Source organism: Syngnathus acus, chromosome 21 (assembly GCF_901709675.1).
Source record: "Syngnathus acus chromosome 21, fSynAcu1.2, whole genome shotgun sequence".
NCBI lineage: Eukaryota > Metazoa > Chordata > Actinopteri > Syngnathiformes > Syngnathidae > Syngnathus > Syngnathus acus.
The window spans coordinates 9,972,194-9,991,544 of record NC_051105.1 but is presented as its reverse complement, the minus strand read 5'-3'; the positions used below and the strand labels follow the sequence as shown (position 1 = coordinate 9,991,544).

At 42.4% G+C, this 19,351-nt stretch overlaps 1 protein-coding gene across 1 annotated transcript; it reads left to right on the top strand.

The window, feature by feature from the left end:
- The first annotated feature begins 489 nt into the window (after positions 1-489).
- agps (alkylglycerone phosphate synthase) lies at positions 490-19,012 on the top strand. The gene is made up of 20 exons (XM_037240439.1): positions 490-736; positions 3,107-3,196; positions 3,804-3,894; positions 3,969-4,089; positions 4,166-4,240; positions 5,440-5,511; positions 5,675-5,754; positions 6,579-6,659; positions 7,199-7,324; positions 7,526-7,634; positions 8,802-8,929; positions 9,323-9,374; positions 10,663-10,739; positions 10,828-10,940; positions 12,059-12,128; positions 12,502-12,563; positions 13,079-13,168; positions 13,885-13,984; positions 14,063-14,120; positions 17,146-19,012. Exons 1-20 carry the CDS (start codon positions 543-545, stop codon positions 17,265-17,267), a joined length of 1,911 nt encoding a protein of 636 aa, XP_037096334.1. The 5' UTR covers positions 490-542; the 3' UTR covers positions 17,268-19,012.
- Positions 19,013-19,351: the final 339 nt, after the last annotated feature.

Sequence of the window (19,351 nt, the reverse complement as noted above, 5' to 3'; positions counted from 1 at the left end):
CTGATGTTTCTCATCCTCAGCCAAGTAAAATAAGTCTCAAATTCAATTACCTACATTTATGTATATTTTTCCTTCCATTGTCAAGCGTTACTGAAAAGAACCTTTTCTTTTAGCTCACATGAGCATTAAAAGCGAGTTTGCTGTGCAATCCTGCAATTCCAGTCTTTGCATAGAATTGAGCCTATGTGTGATTCGCAAAGCATGCTGGGTACAACCTATTGCGATGGCTTCACGTCCTTGTTCTCGATGTGGTAAATGTTGCAACCGTGTGTGAAACCACCGGTTTCAAGATTAGCAGAAACAGATGATTAAACAAATTCAACGTGACTGTCATGATTTGAAAAGGCCCGTGTTTAATTTGTCTTTAACTACGCACACAGTACATTATGTATGTACCAAGAAACACTTATTAATTATAAGCGGAAACGTCATGCCAAAAAACAAATACAAAAATATTGCTTTTTCCCAGGTACCACTGAACGCCACACTCTTCCCTCATATGTGACAGTTCCGCTCTCTCCCGTCACCAATACGGAAGCAGCATGGCGTCCGACAGCGGCAGCGTTGGAGACAGCTCCGACATCCAACGAGTCGCTCAGCAGAGGTTGAAGATAATTGCAGGGCATTTACGAGCACCGGCGGATAGTGCTTCCACCATTGTAGCCACCGAGTGCAAAGCCCAGGGGAGCGAGGGGGATGTCGCCCAACAGGAGAAGACTACACTGCCGCGAAGGAGGTATAAGTCTGTGATGGAGCGGGGGTTGACGAGGGTCCACACATTCCCTGTAGCTTAATCTGTGTAACGCGTAGCAGAGAAGCTGAAAAGAGCATGCGGCGCTGACATCACGTGTGATTTATTTACCTATCAGACAAACACAAATTTCATAGTGAGTCGTGGAAAAACGGTTTTTGGCCAGACAGTTAGCACTTGTTTGATAACCGGGTGGGTGCGGCTTCATGCACTACATCAATTTTCTTTAGTTTATTCAGAGACAAAGTTAGTTTTATTGCACTTCCACTTTTTTTTGTTATTGGAGGATGTATAACGAACAATGGTTGCAACGTTTTGTGGCGCTTCAACTTGTGTCGAATGTTCGGCATATATAAGACGAGGTTTTCATAGTTGGTGTTTTTGTATGAATACTGTAGGACAACAGCCTATAAATACGTTTCTGTCGTTTTCTTTTCTGCACGCTCTACTTTACCGCCTGATTTGTTTGACAACCGAGCGACGAGGCAGTGAATGTAACTTGGGCTTCTTTTCGTTAATCTGATTGGCTAAGAGTCACGGTGGTCTGACTTTCGACCTATTGGAGGCTGAGTCGCGTTCATGAAACCTCGGGCAGGTTGAGCTGTCATCTGATGTGAAATCGGATTCAACAGCTGCAGTTGAGTGTAAAAAAAAATTGGCTCCCGTTTTACAGTGTTCTGGTCAGTGTTACATTGTAGCAATACTACTCTAAGATGTGCCAGGTTTAATTTAGATATACCATCTTTAATTCCCCTGCAAATTACTAAAATATTCAGTAATGTTTTTGATATTCTACAGGGCTCTACGTTCAAAGTGGCCCCACAACATGACTTTCGGACCAGTACAGATATAAATAAATACAATTAATCAAATGTTTTTGCATTTTTTAATATCTAGAGTTTTATCTTCTTAAATTGGTAAATCATTGTGATCTTTTTTCATCATCTAAAGCAACTTAGTGCAGGACCCTCTTATCAGATTCAGTTCCAGTTTTACAAGTTTTTTTCCTTTTGGAATTACGTACGTATCTCGCTATGTTTGCGTTCTAGTGTGGCAAGTATCTAAGTGGTGTCAATAGAAAACAATCCCGATGTGCTGGTTAAGCTGTCCCGTTCCAAGAGACCTAATCAGAAAGAAATCTGGCTGAGTTAGTAGTTGCACAGTTACAGAGCCAAATCTTTCTGTGCTTTAAGTGCCTGTTTTTTAGTTTGCAGATGATGATGCATTCTGTAAAGAAAGCTATACAGTACTGCATTACACTTTCCTCACTGGCTTAATTGGTGGTTGTGAGGTCATTGAACTCGGGTAGTGTTTGTTTGACAAATTCCAGTTGCACTTTGGATGATTGGCACAGTTGTTTTGGGGTAAAACCGCCTCAGTGTGTGTAGTGTTGTTCCAAAGACTTTTTTGTTCCAGTTTCAAGTCTGGAAAGTTTTTTTTTCTTCATCTATTAATTAAATACATTTTAAATTACTGTATTAGATGGATATTGTTGCATGTGCTGGGGGAGCTTCTGTCAAGTATCCCTTTTTGCACCGCCACCATAAAAATCGTAGAAATCGAGTGGGCAGACTGATACACGCCGTTAATGAAACATGAAAAGTTGAAGGGATCAAGCCGCATAGTTGTCGTGGTGACCAAAAGCATCCTGGGCATTGGCCCAGGAGTATGGAAGGTGTGGTGAGCAGAAACTTTGCAAAGCATTTCCTGTAAGAGGTGAAAACAGTAGGTTAAAGAAGTTGTCGTGATGTCATGCACCAGCTTTTGGAATAAAAAGATAGAAAAGCCAGAGAAAAAGCAAAACACACAGTCAAGCTTATAGACTGTTCAAGAGAACATTGACATCAGAGATTAATTTGTTTTACTGAATGTGGTTTTGATGGTGATTCAAACGTCAACATTTCTCGTTGCACGTCAGGTTTTTGAGACTTTTTCATTTTTTGTTTTAAAGTTTGACACCTAAAATTGTTCATACAACTTTTGAGCACCCCCCCCCCCCCCCTCAAATGTTGCCGTACTAATTCCCAATTGTTATAGGCTGTCCAGTATAGTCCGAGCATGTTCTTGAATGTCCCCAGAGAATATAATAGGTGTGGTTGTCTAGTACTTTTCCGACCATTAACTTCCCCATTGATAAAAAGGCCCACCTTGAATGCGATGGAAACTTTTGACCGGCTAAATAAAATCAGACAGCATTGACGTCAGCCTTTTGTGAGACGGGGTATCGGATCGTCGGCTGTATTTGGCGTGTCGTCTTGCTTTTAAAAAACACCTCCAGAACTATTTAAGATGTTTAACATCTTGTGATTACCCATTAACCATCACTCCCGTCATTGTTTTATTATTTTCCTCCAGGCAGGAGATCATGAAGTGGAACGGTTGGGGCTACAGCGATTCAAAGTTCTTCTTCAATAAGAAAGGCCAAGCAGAATTCAGTGGCAAAAGGTACAGTGAGAGTCACATAGCACATAGCTTTTGTACCTCTTCATCAATGTTCCCAAAGGCCAAATGATACATGATCTCATTCACTCACGTGACCATATTGTGTAAGCATTCTCATGTTCTCATGTAATTGTAATCTTGGGGTGTGTTGCATCAATCATTTCATCAGCAATTTAACCCCCCACACACCTCCCGCTCTCCCATCCGAACTAGTGACACCACACTGCTGCCATCTAGTGGCTGTCGTGTAGTAGTGCTTGAATAAGTGGCATTCTTTTCCCTAGCCGGAGCGGCACATTAACAGGAAATTCTCAACTTCTTCTGGACACATAATTCTTGTAATAATTTACTTGTCCGGGTTGAAGTACACTCAAGAGGGAACTTCCGGTTTGATTCCCGAAAGAGAACACTTCCTTGAATGAAACCATATGCTTAGTAGCCAATGTATTTAATCTTATTAGGAATATAAGTCTGCATTATTGTTAATGAACACTTGGACCTGGTTGGCCATTAAGATGGTATGTGAAGGGTTAAAGTTAACTGCTCTTGTGTAATGTTATCAGTAAAAAAAAAAACGTTCTGACTCTGTGTCCTCCTGATCTCTATCCAGATATAGATTAAGTGGTATGGTCATCCCTGGCCTAAGAGACTGGTTTGAAAGCACGTTTGGAGCCAGTCTGCAGCACAAAACTCCAGCATTAGTGAGTGTTGTGGATTCCTAGTTGTTGTCAACTGACGGTCGGCAAGTGCATAACAATGCTTTGTTTTGTTTCAGCCCCTCCTGAACAGCAGCGCCGTACCAGCTCCCACTCTTAACGAAGCCTTCTTGGACGATTTGAAATCCTTCGGTATTCCCTTCTCTCACGATGCCGAGGACCGCGTATTTCGCAGCCACGGTAACGCTCACTTGGAGATGGTCTCCTTGGGTTTTGTTTGTTTGTATGTTGCTCACCCCTCTTATGTCTTCTACAGGGCATTGCTTACATGAGATCTTTGCCTTGCGAGAAGGGAAATTTGGTCGCATTCCCGATTTGGTGGTGTGGCCTGGTGAGTTTCGAAGCAGTACCATGTCTTTTATGGCAGTGCCATTCTCATTCAGTTTCTTTTTTGCTCTTGATGTCTGTTATCATGGCTGACATTATTCCATCCTGCCCAGGGTAAAAAAAAAAAAAAAGGTGCATATAACACTTAAATTTACACTTAAGGAGTCATCAATTAACCTAAAATGTTTTTTTTTTTTTTAAATTCCCAATTTATGGTCTAGAAGTTTATTTATAAAATATTTATCATTATTGTGACTTGAGCATAGGTTTGCGATGGACTATGATGAATTCCATGGAGTGAAAGATCTATTATGCAAATACAGAATCGTAAAAGTTACCAGTGGTATCTATAAAACACAAGTTGCACTGGAGGCTTTCAAAGTAGCTCTCTAAAAGATTGCAGACCCCTGCTGTAGTTTTTAGAAGCCCTACCTAAGGGCATGAGAAATATATCAAGCCGACTTTTATTTTGGTTTTAATGATGAGCGAGTAGTCTCGATGATGTTTGATGAAGTTATAAAAAAAAGAGCTAAGGCAAATGTTAATATAATTCTAATCATTTACTATTGGCTTTATCACTGTCAATTCTTAAATTATAATGTAATCTAACCCTGAATGGATGTTTAATTCAAATGTATTTGTCATGTGTGATATGTCTCGTTTCACATTTTCATCATAAAAATTTACATTTCATTTCTACTTGGTCATTTTCACGAGAGACGTTGCATACAGTCCAAGCCAATCTGTTTGTTTTAACTCGAGCTAATTGACTTCAAATGCGATTTTCCAACGGCCGTGTGTGTCGTGTCCGTCAGTCGGCAGACTTTAGCAGGATGCAGACGCTCTTCTTTAGCCCGCTTAAGTGCGTCCTCCTCCCCGCTTACTGTGACCTGCTTTGGCTCCGTTATTGGCCGCAACGCATTTGTATTGATTGGGATCACCTTAGCACAAAGAGCACCGCTTCATGCACTCGCGCTCCACCTGGGAAAAGCCTCTGGCAAATGAATACACACCCTGTTCTCCTGCTATTTCCGTCTCTAATGGCCCTGCCAATATAAACATCCAATTTATCACCTCTGTCATATCTCTTTTTTTTTTTTTCAAAATGAGCCATGAGACTTAATTTATGTTTGCGATCGAGAAGGTTAAATGCTATGATATATCTTATCGCGCTGACCTCACTTTTGTCTTGTGTCTTTGCAGACTGCCACAATGATGTCGTCAAACTCGTGGAACTGGCAAGCAAGTACAACGTTTGTTTGATACCATACGGAGGTGAGTTTTCAAAGCACTAAAATGGTTCCGTATGGTCTTTTGCTTTCTCCGCCTGATAAATTGACAATAAAAAGGCCTGTTTTTCTGCATTATTACTGCAAACAGATACACGATTATTTTTAAGATTTGTGTTTGAGTGCCCCTCCCTTTCCTTTCCATACAGGTGGAACAAGTGTCTCCAGTGCTCTCGAGTGTCCCACTGATGAAGCTCGCTGTATCGTTTCTCTGGATACCTCTCAGATGGTAAATACCTTCCTTGTAATAAAGAAGTCCTTCAAAGCATACCAACTGTACATATTGACATTGAGTCACTCTTTAATCTTTAAAAACATTTGTTTTCCTTTTCCTCTCTGCCATCTTGATAAGATACTATTTTTATTGCGCTTGTCTTTGAGTGATTGAGAAGTATTCCTGCGGCACATCACAAAACCAAATAATGAATTACTGTTTTCCAGAGTAACATATCCTCCTTTTGTTTAGCATTAAAACAAAATTACTATTTAATGTCCATTCCCAACACATTTTCCTTTAAGCAAAGAAAAGTCATGGCAGTAACCATAATCGTAAAACGGCCGCATTCCATAAATCCCATAACACGCTAGTAGTGTAACACAAATATTATAGTTTGGCAGCATCCATTCATCTTAATGCAAGGTCGGCTCTCTCACATGAACACGATAACGTTTCGTTTTTACAACGGAATATAAAACAGCAAATATCCAATATAGCGTTGTCCTTTGAACTGTGTGAAAACGATAAATATGCTGCTGTCCCACCAGTGGTTTGTTGTGGAGGTCAGAGGTCGGAGGTCAGGTGGCTCTGGTGTGTGAAAGCAGCGGAGCAGGAATATAGTAAACTTTATTACTTCTGCAGTGTAATTGATGGCACAAGGGGGGCACATTGACCCCATGCAGGTAGGCTCGAGCCCAGTGTTTAGTGGCCCAAATAAGAAGCGTGTATTTGAAATTTGATATTCAATTGAGTTAAACCTTGGGGAGCTGAACACACATTACTATAAACATCTTTACAATGTAAAACGCATGTTTTTTTGTTTCCATCCTATACAGAACCGCATTTTGTGGATTGATGAGAAAAATTTAACTGCCCACCTGGAAGCCGGCATCATCGGTCAGGATTTGGAGCGTCAGGTGACTACAGTCGTGTCTTTTAAGTGTTTAGGGACCGGCCAGCAAATTCCTTAAGAGCTGACATTCAATGCTTAACATTGTATGATTTACTGCAGACGCCTCTGCGTTAAGACTCGGCCACAAAAAAAGGCTTTTTAAAGCCGTGACTTGAATCACATTTTGTTTCAAGGCCCTCTTGTGGAGGTTGTTGGGTATTTACTTAAGGTCCTCATCCCCCCCACACACAAGTGACACGTAAGCACATGTGACAGGAAAGGAGCCACACTTGCTCCCTTAAATCAAGTCAAAATGGATGCCACATGCCTCACTATGAGGAACTAAAACCATGTGCTTTGTCCTGGAAAATCAGGAATGATAATAATGAAGAAAAGCATCTCAAACTGTTGTGCTCATTAATATTATGTAAATCAATTAATAGTTTATACAATGCATTTTTTTGCATACTTTTTTTTAAATTGCATTAAAATAGTAAAATCCAAATAAAGCAGTACATTGGCACGTGATTTGACTTTTAACATCTTCCTCATTGTATTTCCCAGCTTAATGAGAGCGGCTACTGCACAGGCCATGAGCCGGACTCCATGGAGTTCAGCTCAGTAGGGGGTTGGGTGGCAACCAGAGCGTCGGGCATGAAGAAGAACATCTATGGCAACATTGAGGACCTGGTGCGTGCTCATCTCTTCATCGGAAGGAAACAATTTACAAAACATTTTCACGCACGCCCTCTCAGTACAAAGACCACAGCATGAGTGGTCCCACATGGCGCGGGGCAGTGTTTCTAATTTGGAACCCGAAAAGGCCAAACCCATATGTCTGTTTAAATACAGCATGTCGTTTTCTTTTTCCTTCCCCCCCGATGGGAATAGGTTGTCCACGTTAAGATGGTGACTCCACGCGGGGTGATTGAGAAGAGCTGTCAGGGTCCCCGCATGTCTACCGGGCCGGACGTTCATCACTTCATCATGGGATCCGAAGGTCTGCTTGTGTTTTTCTTTCATTATGCCGCCAGGGAATTTGGGCACCTTTACAGCTGTGTCCAGTGTTGTTTGTATAAAAAGCAGCAACATGAGGATGATTCTCATGCTTGCTCCCCACACGTCTGCAGCACCCTGTCCTGTCCTTGGCCTGACTGTCCCTGACCGCTATTTACAGTGTACAAGCTGCACCTGATAGCCAAATACGACTCTGACGCAGTTGCCTTGCACCAAAACCTTCAACTGTGTGCTAGCACATCAGTCAAACGACAAAGCATTTCTTTCGAGACCTTTAGTTACAACAATATACAAGTTTTCATTGTTCTTATTTTTTAAATGAATAAACTGACTTGAGGAAGTGAATTGTGTGAAAATTAAAAATATAATTGACAGTTCCAATTAGAAAAATATCTATAATTTCCTGTAGATGCCACAAGATGGCGGCAAAGCACTGCTTTGTCTAAGTAATTGGTGGGCAACCTGTGGTTCTCGAGTACAAGTGAGTCCACAGCCCTAAAGATTCACCAGTTGAAATAAGACGACTCCACAAGCAGATGTAACAAAGACCGAGGTTTTTTTGTTTGTTTGTTTGGACAACAACACTAGCAACTGAGCATTTGTCCAAAATTATTGATGGTGGCAGAAAGCACACAATGCTCTTAAGGACACCAAGAGATCCAACAGTTCTTCCAACAAAAAACCCAAATGTTGATTTGTGTGATTTCAAAACACATTTTCCATGTGTGACGCCACATCTGTTTTTCCAACTATCATCTCCCTCTTATTTCCTGCGTTGACGTTTTCAAGCGCGCACAGTGGCTTCTTCTCTCGTGAAGATTCTGGGGGGGTCGTAAGGTGGGTCAGAGGTTTAGCTGTATCTGCGTACGTGCTGCATTCTGGGCTTGCCTGTCTTTGAGAGAGCCTTGCTTTATTTCCTCGTGCTCCTTGCCGATAAATCTTTCTTGCCCTCCCTGCCCCAGTAGAAAACCAGATCCCCCTTGGTGAAATGTGAGACAAAGGTCACCACAAGGACCCCCAGGGCATTTACCAGAACCCTGTTTAAAAAAAAAAAAAAATCCAAGGAGTACAAAGTTCATGTAAACGACATGTAGCCTCAATTTACTTATTTGTATGGCTTCATCATCTTTGTGATTTTTTTTTTTCACAGGAACCCTGGGTGTGGTCACTGAGGTGACAATGAAGATTCGACCCAAGCCGGAGTATCAGAAATACGGCTCCGTGGTGTTCCCCAACTTTGAGAAAGGTGTCGCTTGTCTTCGGGAAGTTGCCAAACAGGTCACTTTACACTATTTTATCAAACAGATACATCACATTATTGGTTATCTTAATTGCCAATTTCAAATCGACCCAACAGAGCTACTCTGGAAAAAAAAAAAAAATCATAGACATAATAAAACTTAAGTGTTCAACAGTCATCAAAACTACTACGATTGATGAACTACATTTTGAAAAAGCATTTTTTTAACAGTTTTGCTAAATTAGTTCTGTGTTGATCAGTTGAAATCTTATATATAATTTACAATCGAATTTTCCAGAATTATCAATCAAGAAACCAAAACGCCTCCGACTTTTTGCAGGAGGCATTCATCATTTCTCATCAAATTACAACGTCAAGTTATATTGATTTTCATTTCTTTTATCCTTCTTTTTTTTTTCCTCCTCTTTTAGAGGTGTGCTCCTGCATCTATTCGACTAATGGATAATGAGCAATTTAAGTTTGGTAAGTTCTGTTGGACTCTTTGGGGCAGTGCAAATCACTTTAGCTCATGTTTTTGAACATTGCTTTTTTTTTTTTTCTTTTTTTCAAACTGCAGTCTGTAATTTGAAACGGCCACTTAATCTTCTTTTAGTCCATCAACGAACGCCGCCGGTTATATTTTTATTTCAACTGAAGATAAGCCGCAACGAGATAAAAAAAAAAAAAAATAGGAATAAGACTTTATTTACCGTATAGAGCACTTTTGCCGTAACAAAGCGCTTTCCAAAAAACATAAAATAACAATACAACAGAAAATATCACTGGCAATAATATAAACATAATAACAGAAAAATGGCTCTCGGCCTAAGCCAAGCAGTCATTCCATTGAAGTTTTATGATGCCGTTCCTTAAGGTCTGGCCAATGCATCTGGCATCACCAGAGATCTGAGTAAAACTCCCCCCAGCCTCCGGGGATCTCATTATCTCGCCGAGATTTCCGCTCCTCATCAAGTAGGCACCTCTGAGCATTAAGCAAGCTGGATGAAGCCACCGGCTTTTTCCCGCTAATAACTAAAACTCCATGATAGCTTCTCAGCCTTATTAGTGGCTTCACGTTGAATACCACCAATTGATGCCTTCTCAGATTGGGACTACGAGTGCAATTTTGTCGTGCTTGTCTGCGCGTTTGAGATGAAAAATGAGATTGTTGTCACCATCACACGCGGAAGGGAGGAGCAAAGAACAAAGGACGCGGGGGGCTTAAGAGTAAAATCATACGCAGCGAGGGTCTCTCGCCGACGTTGAGTTATTAATTAAATAGTGTGAGGGGGCTGACAGAAGTGGAGACGTGCAATCAAACCTCACAGTGGACAAAATTAGGCCACTAAGTGATGAAGAGAGTAGAGCATACACCAGGAGAAATAAATGAACTGTTAAGTCTCTGCGACATCACGCATAACATGATTGATGGCCGTCCCTTTGGCCCCCGGCCCTCATTTTGCTTGTCCGCCGGCACTTTTTTGTGTGTCTGATCAAGAATAAATCAAAATATGCGTGAGGAAGAGCGATATCGTTGCGTCAACTCGGCTTCCCTTCAGGAAGTTGTGATTTATTGTCGCCAGCAGCCGGCCCGTTGTAAAGTTATTCAAATGCTACCATTTCTTTTTTCCCTCCTTTTTTTTTTGTTTGAGAGCCCAAATAACTCTTGACCATCCCGCTTTCGCTGATTCCCACAAGACGATGACTAATGTTTGAAAGTAAATCCTCATCCGCGTCTCGATGGCTCCCCCCTTAACTGCCGTGTCCACAGGTCACGCCCTCAAGCCTCAAGTGTCGTCACTTTTCACCTCCTTTCTGGACGGCCTGAAGAAACTGTACATCACCAAGGTAAAGCGCGAGCATGAGCCGTCTGCGTCGGAGGCACGCTCCCAAGTGTTTCTCATGAAAAATGAACCTCTGCCTCTTAAATCCTCAGTTCAAAGGCTTTGACCAGAACCGCTTGTGCGTGGCCACCCTTTTGTTCGAGGGCGACCGAGAGAAGGTCCTGCAGCATGAGAAGCAAGTTTATGGCATCGCCGCAATGTTTGGGTCAGTATTTTCCCCTCCTCTGTAACGCTACGGAGGAGACGCACAAAACATGTAGTGGAAATGTTTGATACCAGCCATAAGTAGAAGTAACGTCGAAAAGGACGCCCTGGACTTAGTGTTGCGCTTCGTTGTTTGTCTTAGTTTACGGTGATGGATCACCTGTGGATGTCCTCCTGCCAGGCCCGCCTTTGTGGGTGCTGATCAATGAGGTCCTCTGGTGGGGGGGAATCAGTTACACATCAGGCTCACCGGGATGCTCCACAGAGATGATTTAGGTCAATTTCAAACATTCACTCAGAGTTATGTCACTTCACAGTACAGACCGGAAAACACTTTTAAATTACACAGTGTAAGCAAGAGCTACTAATTTAGCATTTGTATATGTATTTCTTTGTTCTATGATACACAAAATGATTCAACCCCCATTACAAATTAAACTGATATAAAAGAGTATTTAGAAATTGTTCATTGACTATGCGAATTAAGGTTTGTTCTCTCAGTTCAATTTTTTCTATTTTTTATTTATTTTATTTTTTTAAATATGTTTTTAACTATGTTTCTAGATGCCGCGACACCACTCCAAAGGCCAAATTTGCCATTTGGTCTTATTATATTAATTCTGGTCTTGTAATATTAATTTATGTTCTTTGCGACTAAATTAATTCATAGTTGCCAAAAAGCAATTTGTGTACTTTTTGTTGCAAGTAGTTGGCGCTACAGCATTGGCTATCAACTGTTCATGAATATTAGATTGTTATTGACCTTTTGATAAGCAGCAATTGCATCATAAGAAAGTTGGCAGGTGCACAGAGCATCCTCCGCTTTATCGCATTATTTCCAGTAAAAGACGATCAAGTGCCAGTGATGGATCAGCGCGGGATATTTTCCTCCGATGTTGGGAAACGCCATGAATCGATATAGCGATTTTCTAATGAGCTTGGCCTGATTAGTTTGGGTGCTAGATGAAAATTTGATTACACACCGCAGGTGATGGATGTGCGGCTGACCCGCATTGATCTGCGCATTGTTGGATTGACAGGCTCGCACACAGCTGCCGTGAGAGCCGCTCACAAAGACGCCACAGTTGAATATTAACCCTGTTATCTTTTTCTTTCCAGAGGCCTGGCAGCCGGAGAGGACAATGGGCAGAGAGGCTACATGTTGACCTTTGTCATCGCTTACCTCCGGGTGGGTGACCGCTTTGGATTTTTTTTTTTTTTTTGAACGCATGCTAAGCTAATGGACAGCTGGGCGGAGCCTTTGACAAGAACACAAGGGGCCTGCAGAATGTGACCTCCAGGCCCTTGATTTGATGTGGTCATACTTATTGTGTGTTCATTTTGAGAATTGCTCTTTCTATTCTTTTTAAACTAATTTCCATGTAGCATTTCAAGATAACCCATGACTGGATTTCATTCTATTAGACCTTCAAAGAATGACAGGGGAGAAAAGAAAAAGAAAGCAAGAGAAGAATGATGATAGATGAATGATCTTGCTTTGCTCAGAGTTGAAGCATAACATACTTTATAATAAATACATGTTGATGTTTTCCTTTGGACAGGACTTGGGGATGGACTACTATGTGATTGGCGAGTCATTCGAGACCTCAGTACCCTGGGACAGGTAAATACACAATTGTGGTGATTTTTGAATGCTCTGGTAAGGTCATAATTGTCGGCCATCAATTTAAAACAATCAATTAAAAAAAAAAAAAGAAATCTACCTTTTGGCGCTACAATTGACAACTCACAAGGTCTACTGAGATCTTTGACTAATTGCTCACAATTGTAGTTCAAGCCATTCGCTCGAGCCTCGGGTTCAAGTCCCACCCGATCGCAATGCGCACCACATTTCGTCCTCGTTGTCATTGTCACCCCTCGTTGCGTAACACGCGTGACAGGAGAGACGGAGTGAGAGCAAGTGGACGCAGGCGCTCGGCTCATTAGACTTCCTTCTTGCTGTCCTCCACACGGCTGCGCATGCCGGCGGCCATTTCCACGCTAGTGGGAACCTCTTGCGGCGGTTTCTATGTTCATGTCGGCTTCTTCGTACTGCTAATTTCTTTTTAAGGCCAAATGTATTCCACATGCATTCTATACCACATTAAAAAAAGAAAAAAACTTTTCCCCCCCTTTCAGGGTTTTGGACATCTGCCGGAACGTCAAAGCTCGCATCATAGGCGAGTGTAAAAACAGAGGAGTCCAGTTTCCACCATTGGCCACTTGCAGGTAACATTTGTGATTGTGATGGATTGTCGCACAGGAGTTTGCTGGCTGCCCCCAAGTGCCGCTCCCTTGCTTTTTGAGAGGCACTAATGACCAAAATCATCAGCTTGATGCATTGTTACTTTTGAAGTTAAAGCTTCTTCCTTAAAACTAATCAATAAGCGATATTCCTCATTGAAACACAATAGTCAAGCCTTTGCCAATGTTTGGATGAACCTTCACCAGAGTCTGACAGGCAGACGGCAAAGCAGCTGAAGAGAGCCAGGCGGCCGGCCGCTCTATGCCGGTGGACAGATTAAGCCTCAGCCTGATTATGCCACAGCTATTCATTTCCCGGCCTCGCTCTGTCACATGATTGATTTGTCCATTTAACCTCTGAAGCAGCCAGGGTGCCAGGTGATGGGCCATGTCAGATGAACAAGGGCTCTGCCCTCGGCGGGGAGCGAGGCCGCAGCAGAGACTTTTAGCATGGGGACCCGACTCCCGTCAAAGGAATTTTTATTTAGAAGCACACACTGGCAATGTTGCGTTTGGCTTTTTGAGACATTGCTCAGTAAGTTCAGTTAAATCAATAGTTTTTGTTGCTAGGCCCACCAAGGGCTTTGATGAGTGAAAACAAAACAATGTCATCATTAGAAAATATATTATGTTAATAATCTCATCCCCTCACGCATAAATATTTTTGCAAGTGACTAATGTTCTCATCTTTTGATTTGCAGGGTAACTCAAACGTATGACGCCGGTGCCTGTGTCTACTTTTACTTCGCCTTCCACTACAGGGGCCTTGCTGATCCCGTGCACGTGTATGAACAAGTGGAGGTGCTGCATTTAGTCTGCCTTACGCAAGAATGTGCTCCCAGATTGTGGACGGTTGACTAAACCTTTGTTTCTCTTCAGCACGCTGCCAGAGACGAGATCCTTGCCAACGGAGGCAGTTTATCGCATCATCATGGAGGTAGGACAAGCTCACGTGCATATCGGGGGCATGCACACACAAGCTGCAGCGTTGTCTCTAACTGGAGCTATAAAAACATTGACTCATCCGCTGATTACCAGATTAGCTAGGCAGAATCTACCATATTTCTTCTCCTACTGCTCTTTGTTCCTTTTGCTCTTCTTTGCTGCCTCACACAGGCCAGTCTTGGTACTGCGTCCAATGCAGTCTCATCTACTGCAGACACTAGAATCTCATCTTTATTAAATTGTTCCAAATTGGAGCGTGTGTATGCCGCCTTTTACAGTTGGCAACCTTGATGATTTTTTTTTTCTTCCCCCTTCAAACTGCAAGCCACTCACGGACCCATCAGGGCTCAGAGAAAACGCCCGCTTTATCTATATTGCCATCCGCCTGGCTGTTTTCATACATCACTTCAAGCGATTCATCACACCTGTCAAAATCAGTATGCAGCGAATCACCCGCGATATTAAATTGCAATTTTCTCCACCCCCCAAAGGCGGGGACGGCCACAAAATTAAAAGATTGCTAATAAAAAGGAGGTGGCGAGGGCCGGCGTTAAACGACGCCACCAGTGTTGCCGCTTGAATGCTGACCTCCAAACGGTGGCCCGGGCCACCCTCAGCAACCTAAAGGGGGTGGGGTGTGATCCATGTGGCTCCTGTGTATGGGGCCCACTCTATAATTGTGATTAATCACAGCGGGGCTGGCTATCTGGCCGCAGACAGACCAGTGTGTCTGGCTACAATCAGCTGCTGACAAATGGATCCACTTTCCTTGGGTTTTGTGTATCAAAGCAAACAGATGTAGTCAAGGATGGCCAGGTTGGAGGGCACAGCGGTAAATACACTTTTTGGGGATGTTGAGTCATCCAACACTGTCTCCGCAGGACACTGCACAATGCTAACATGATAGCATTGTGTGGAAAGGAGTCAAGAACCTCCTGACATTCCCAAAAGAAAAGCTGATAGCTGATTTTGGTGCTAATTTTGCTCCAAGCAGCTCAGTATGAATAGGAGTATGTGTCATCCATGTGATTGACAGGTGATCAATCCAGGGTACACCCCGCCTCTTGCTTTAAACTCATGTGGGATGGTCTCGAGACCCCTGTGACCCTGGACAGGAGAAGCGTGATAGAAAATGGATGGCTGCTTGTAAAAAGCACAGCTTCAAGTGGGTCACCGCTGCAGCAGTAGCTGGGAGCCTCTGAGCATCCATCACCTGTGCACTGCTCCATCTATCAATACTTGGGTGGTGGGGTGCACAAAACTCAGTCCCGCGACCTCCATTTGTCGACGAGGAGCCCTCCGTCCTCACCTTCACCACTGTGCGGCCCTCACTAAAGATGGAGATGATTCAGTTGAGCTCTACCTCGCGGTGGCAGAACAAAAGCCTTTGCCCGGGCGGGATGGAAAGCGTGCCACACCGCCTTTGTGGTTGGCCTCAGCTGCGTGGCCGTCCGCCAGAGATTGATGGCGACAGCGAGTGAGCGAGAGAGAGCGAGCACGACAAGATAGATGTGTAAATTATCACGCTGATGGAGGCAATGATGCAGTCCCGCCACCTTCTGTTTTCTCGCCTTCCCAGGAGGAGGCATGGAGGTGGAACCAAAGGGAGCGAGGAGGGTACGCTCCTGGAGAGTACTTTTTTTATTTTTTATTTTTTTTATTTTATATAAATTATGGCGCCGAATCTGATTAGTCCCTCTGTCACCATCTGGAGGTGCACGTGCTATCAGAGCCCCTCCCCCACCCCCAGTGACCTCCTTGTCTGCCCTCTTGTGTCAGGAGGCCCTCACAGCCCGATCCCCATCTGGGTTGCTTGGCTGGACTCTAATAACAAATACGTCAGGGCTCATCCTATCTGTACAGGGGAGGGGGGGGGGTCTAATCTGCTGTGATTATTCTGCTACTTTTAAGTATTTACACAGTGAGGAGCACCTGTTCTCAGGCTGAACGGGACAGCGGGATTCAGCTCCCAAATTGGCACCACCTCCAAAAGTTCAAAGTCGACAATGCTTGACAAACTGATACGTTCGCACATTTTATCTTTTTTTTTTGTTTTTTTTTTTGTACGGCAATTGGCTTCAATGACAATTATTACTTTTTTGCTTTCAAGCAGCACAGTTGCCCGAATAGGAAATAATCATGACATTAGATATCTTCAGATTAGAATCTGCTGTGTGAATAAAACTCCCACACGGACGCGTCAATACGAGTTTGGCATTGGCATTTATATCAAAAGACCTCGTGTAGAAGAAAATAAAACTGCCTGCAGAAACAGTCATAGATTTATTATATCCCAATTTTGGTATGAAGTCAAAATGGTAATTGTGCATGCGAGATAATATCGACTCCAAAATTGCACAAGAGCCTCACGTGCCCCTCAGGTTTGAGATTATGTCAACCCTCCATTTGGGGTTAAAGTCACCATGCCAAGCAACATCAAACTTCTCCCTCAGAGTATGGACGGAGGTTGTGAGCTCCACGATGGCATCTGGCTGGGTGAGAGGAGCGAGGAGCAAATGTGAGGGTGGCCGTGTGGGGCCTCCCAGCCCCCTCCTCATCCTCCTGTGGGAACGCACACACACACACACACGAGGCCTAATGAGTTTGATAGTCTGCTGAGCTCTATAAATCACGCCATGCAAAACATTTCTCCTGGCTGAATAAAAGCATTTATCACCCTCTGTTTATTCACTCACTCTCACAAGATTGATTGGCTCACAGCAGCCTGCCGAGCAATCAGCCGTGCCCATGCACCCCACCTCCCGTGCACGCCCCTCCCAACTCTAAACATTAACCCCCCCCCATCCGTTCATTTCTATTCTCTCGTTGGAAGAGAGGTCCCCACTATTTTTTTTAATTATTTTCATGGAACCTATCAAGTTGTCTGTTACAGGAAGTGACACTATATATATTATATATATATATATATATATATATATATATATATATATAAAAATCCTGTCAAACCTCATCCCCAGGCCAAGCATTCATTTGTGTTTACGTTTTTGTCTCTCCAGTGGGGAAACTTCGCAAGGAGTGGATGAGGCAGACTGTCTCCAACGTGGGTCTGGGTATGCTACAGTCCGTCAAGGATTACGTGGACCCCGCTAACATCTTCGGAAACAGGAACCTCCTCTAATCCTGCCTACCCAGCCACACACACACACACACACACACACACACACACAGCCTCCTCCAAAACCATGCAAAGAGATTTGAGAATTTGAAAGGAACGCTTGTGTTCTTCTTTATCATGTGGTGCCATCATGTGTGCGCGCTCATGAAATGAGCCATAACAAGCAGTGACGCACGTCTCGCATACAACACAACATCAAGTCTACTCACTCCAACTCCTGTGGAAAGGCATTTGAACACTTGGTCCATATCCTTGATATCAAGCTTTAGGTCCTTCTACGAGGACACTTTGTCCTCACGAATAACACTTAAGTATTCTTCGCATGATTGGATGTGGACCAAGTGTTTTTTTTTAAAATGGCTTTCCATTTTGTTGGTATGTTACTGAAGCTCTGTGCCTTTTGGAAAGCTTTTGTCTGCCCACCCAACCCCTCAAAATCATGTACTTGGATACTTCCTGATGATCACTCGGGTACATTGTCCTTCCCTTTGTCAAGCAACAATGACTGTGTGAATGTGTGTCACACTGATGACCTGTTGTTATACACAAAAAAAAATAATTGGTTCATTTTTTTGTTTGATTTTTGGGGGGTGGCGAAATGAACTAACCCCTGCTTGGACCTTAACTTGACTTTTAACATTTATATATTACTTTGTGTTTTTGTACCCAAAGCGCCCAAGATGTGTTACTGAATTATTTTTATTTTTTTTCCTCATTATTAAAACTTATTCAGTGCCAGCCATTTCCAAACGCTCCTTTATTCTACCACATGAAAAAAAAGTATATAAATGTCCCTGGGATTGAATGAGTTTTAATTATGCCAATGTCATGTTTTGCTCATGTCCTACCAAAGACTTAAACACATGCAAACTCTGACAAATTAGTTTTGAATCCGCATATGCAAAAAAAAATTTTTTAGCAGTTGGTGAGAGTTTACAATGAATTGTTCTGTGTTTGTTGAAATTGAAAATGAAAATTTTCCTTTTTTGAAGCAGCTTTAATCTTATTTTCTCACTGGACTGTTTACCAAATTATTAGGTACACAGCCAATCCAAGTGGGATCTCTAAAAGATCATAATGCTCAATTGTCATGTCTAGGGATGCACTGATATCAGTACTCGGTACTCTAAAATGCTCCTCCGACACTGAAACACCGATACTAAATGACTAGACTGAGACAGACACTTTTCAGAGAGGAGCCACATTAATGTAAAAAGAACGAAACATGCTTTCATCGCAATTGCGAGAAATAATGGCATCAAGTATTGAAAGTCTTTATTGGCAAATACTCAAATGTGGAGTAAGTCATTTTGGAGTGGGAAAAAATGTAGTGTCTAGTGTAGTTGGTGTATTTCACTGTAAAGTGCGATTAAACTCCTACCATGGTAATAGACTCTACATTCTCTCTCTCTTGAGCATGTTTGAAAAGGCCGCGTTGTACAGTATTTGGATGTCATTAGAATGTGAAAGTGTACCCTAATGATGTTTAGTTGACTATGAACTTTTTTCTTTCGCCCAAATGTCCTTTACTGATAACCGATGTAATGTCCCTGTCAAATTGATGGATTCATTTTGGAACTGCTGCTTGACATGACAACTGTTTTTTGTTTTTTTAAACTCGTCAACAAATGTGCTTTGGAATATTATATGGAATTCCTTTTTTTTTTGTTATTCTATCCTAACAATTCAATAACAGCCAGTGTGTTTTGTCACCGCTCTTTGTGCAATAAATCCAACTTAAATACCCATCAGAAATATTTGTGTTTATTAAAGTTTTCTCAATTGACTTACCTGGTAAAACATGGAATTAAAAAAAAAGCAAACTTTTGCCCACACGAGGGCAGCATTGACAATGCAATTTGATTTTGTTGTCGCTTGTCTGAGGTGCACAAGCATGGGAAGCAAGAGAACTGCTTTGAAACCCCAACCCATGTTTTAAACCCTACTTTGTAGCCCTAACCCAAGTATGTAAGCCTTTCTATTACATTTTCCAAAGCTTACTATAATCACTTTTAAAAGCCCTACTATGCAATGCCATTTTTAAAAGCTTTACTATACATGGTAATTTCTTTACTGAAAAAATGTTT

Coding starts and splice junctions, on each gene's coding strand:
- agps (XM_037240439.1), top strand. CDS start 543: ATGGCGTCCGACAGCGGCAGCGTTGGAGACAGCTCCGACATCCAACGA. Junction 4,090..4,165: donor CCGCGTATTTCGCAGCCACG/GTAACGCTCACT, acceptor TGTCTTCTACAG/GGCATTGCTTACATGAGATC. Junction 12,129..12,501: donor TTGTCATCGCTTACCTCCGG/GTGGGTGACCGC, acceptor TCCTTTGGACAG/GACTTGGGGATGGACTACTA.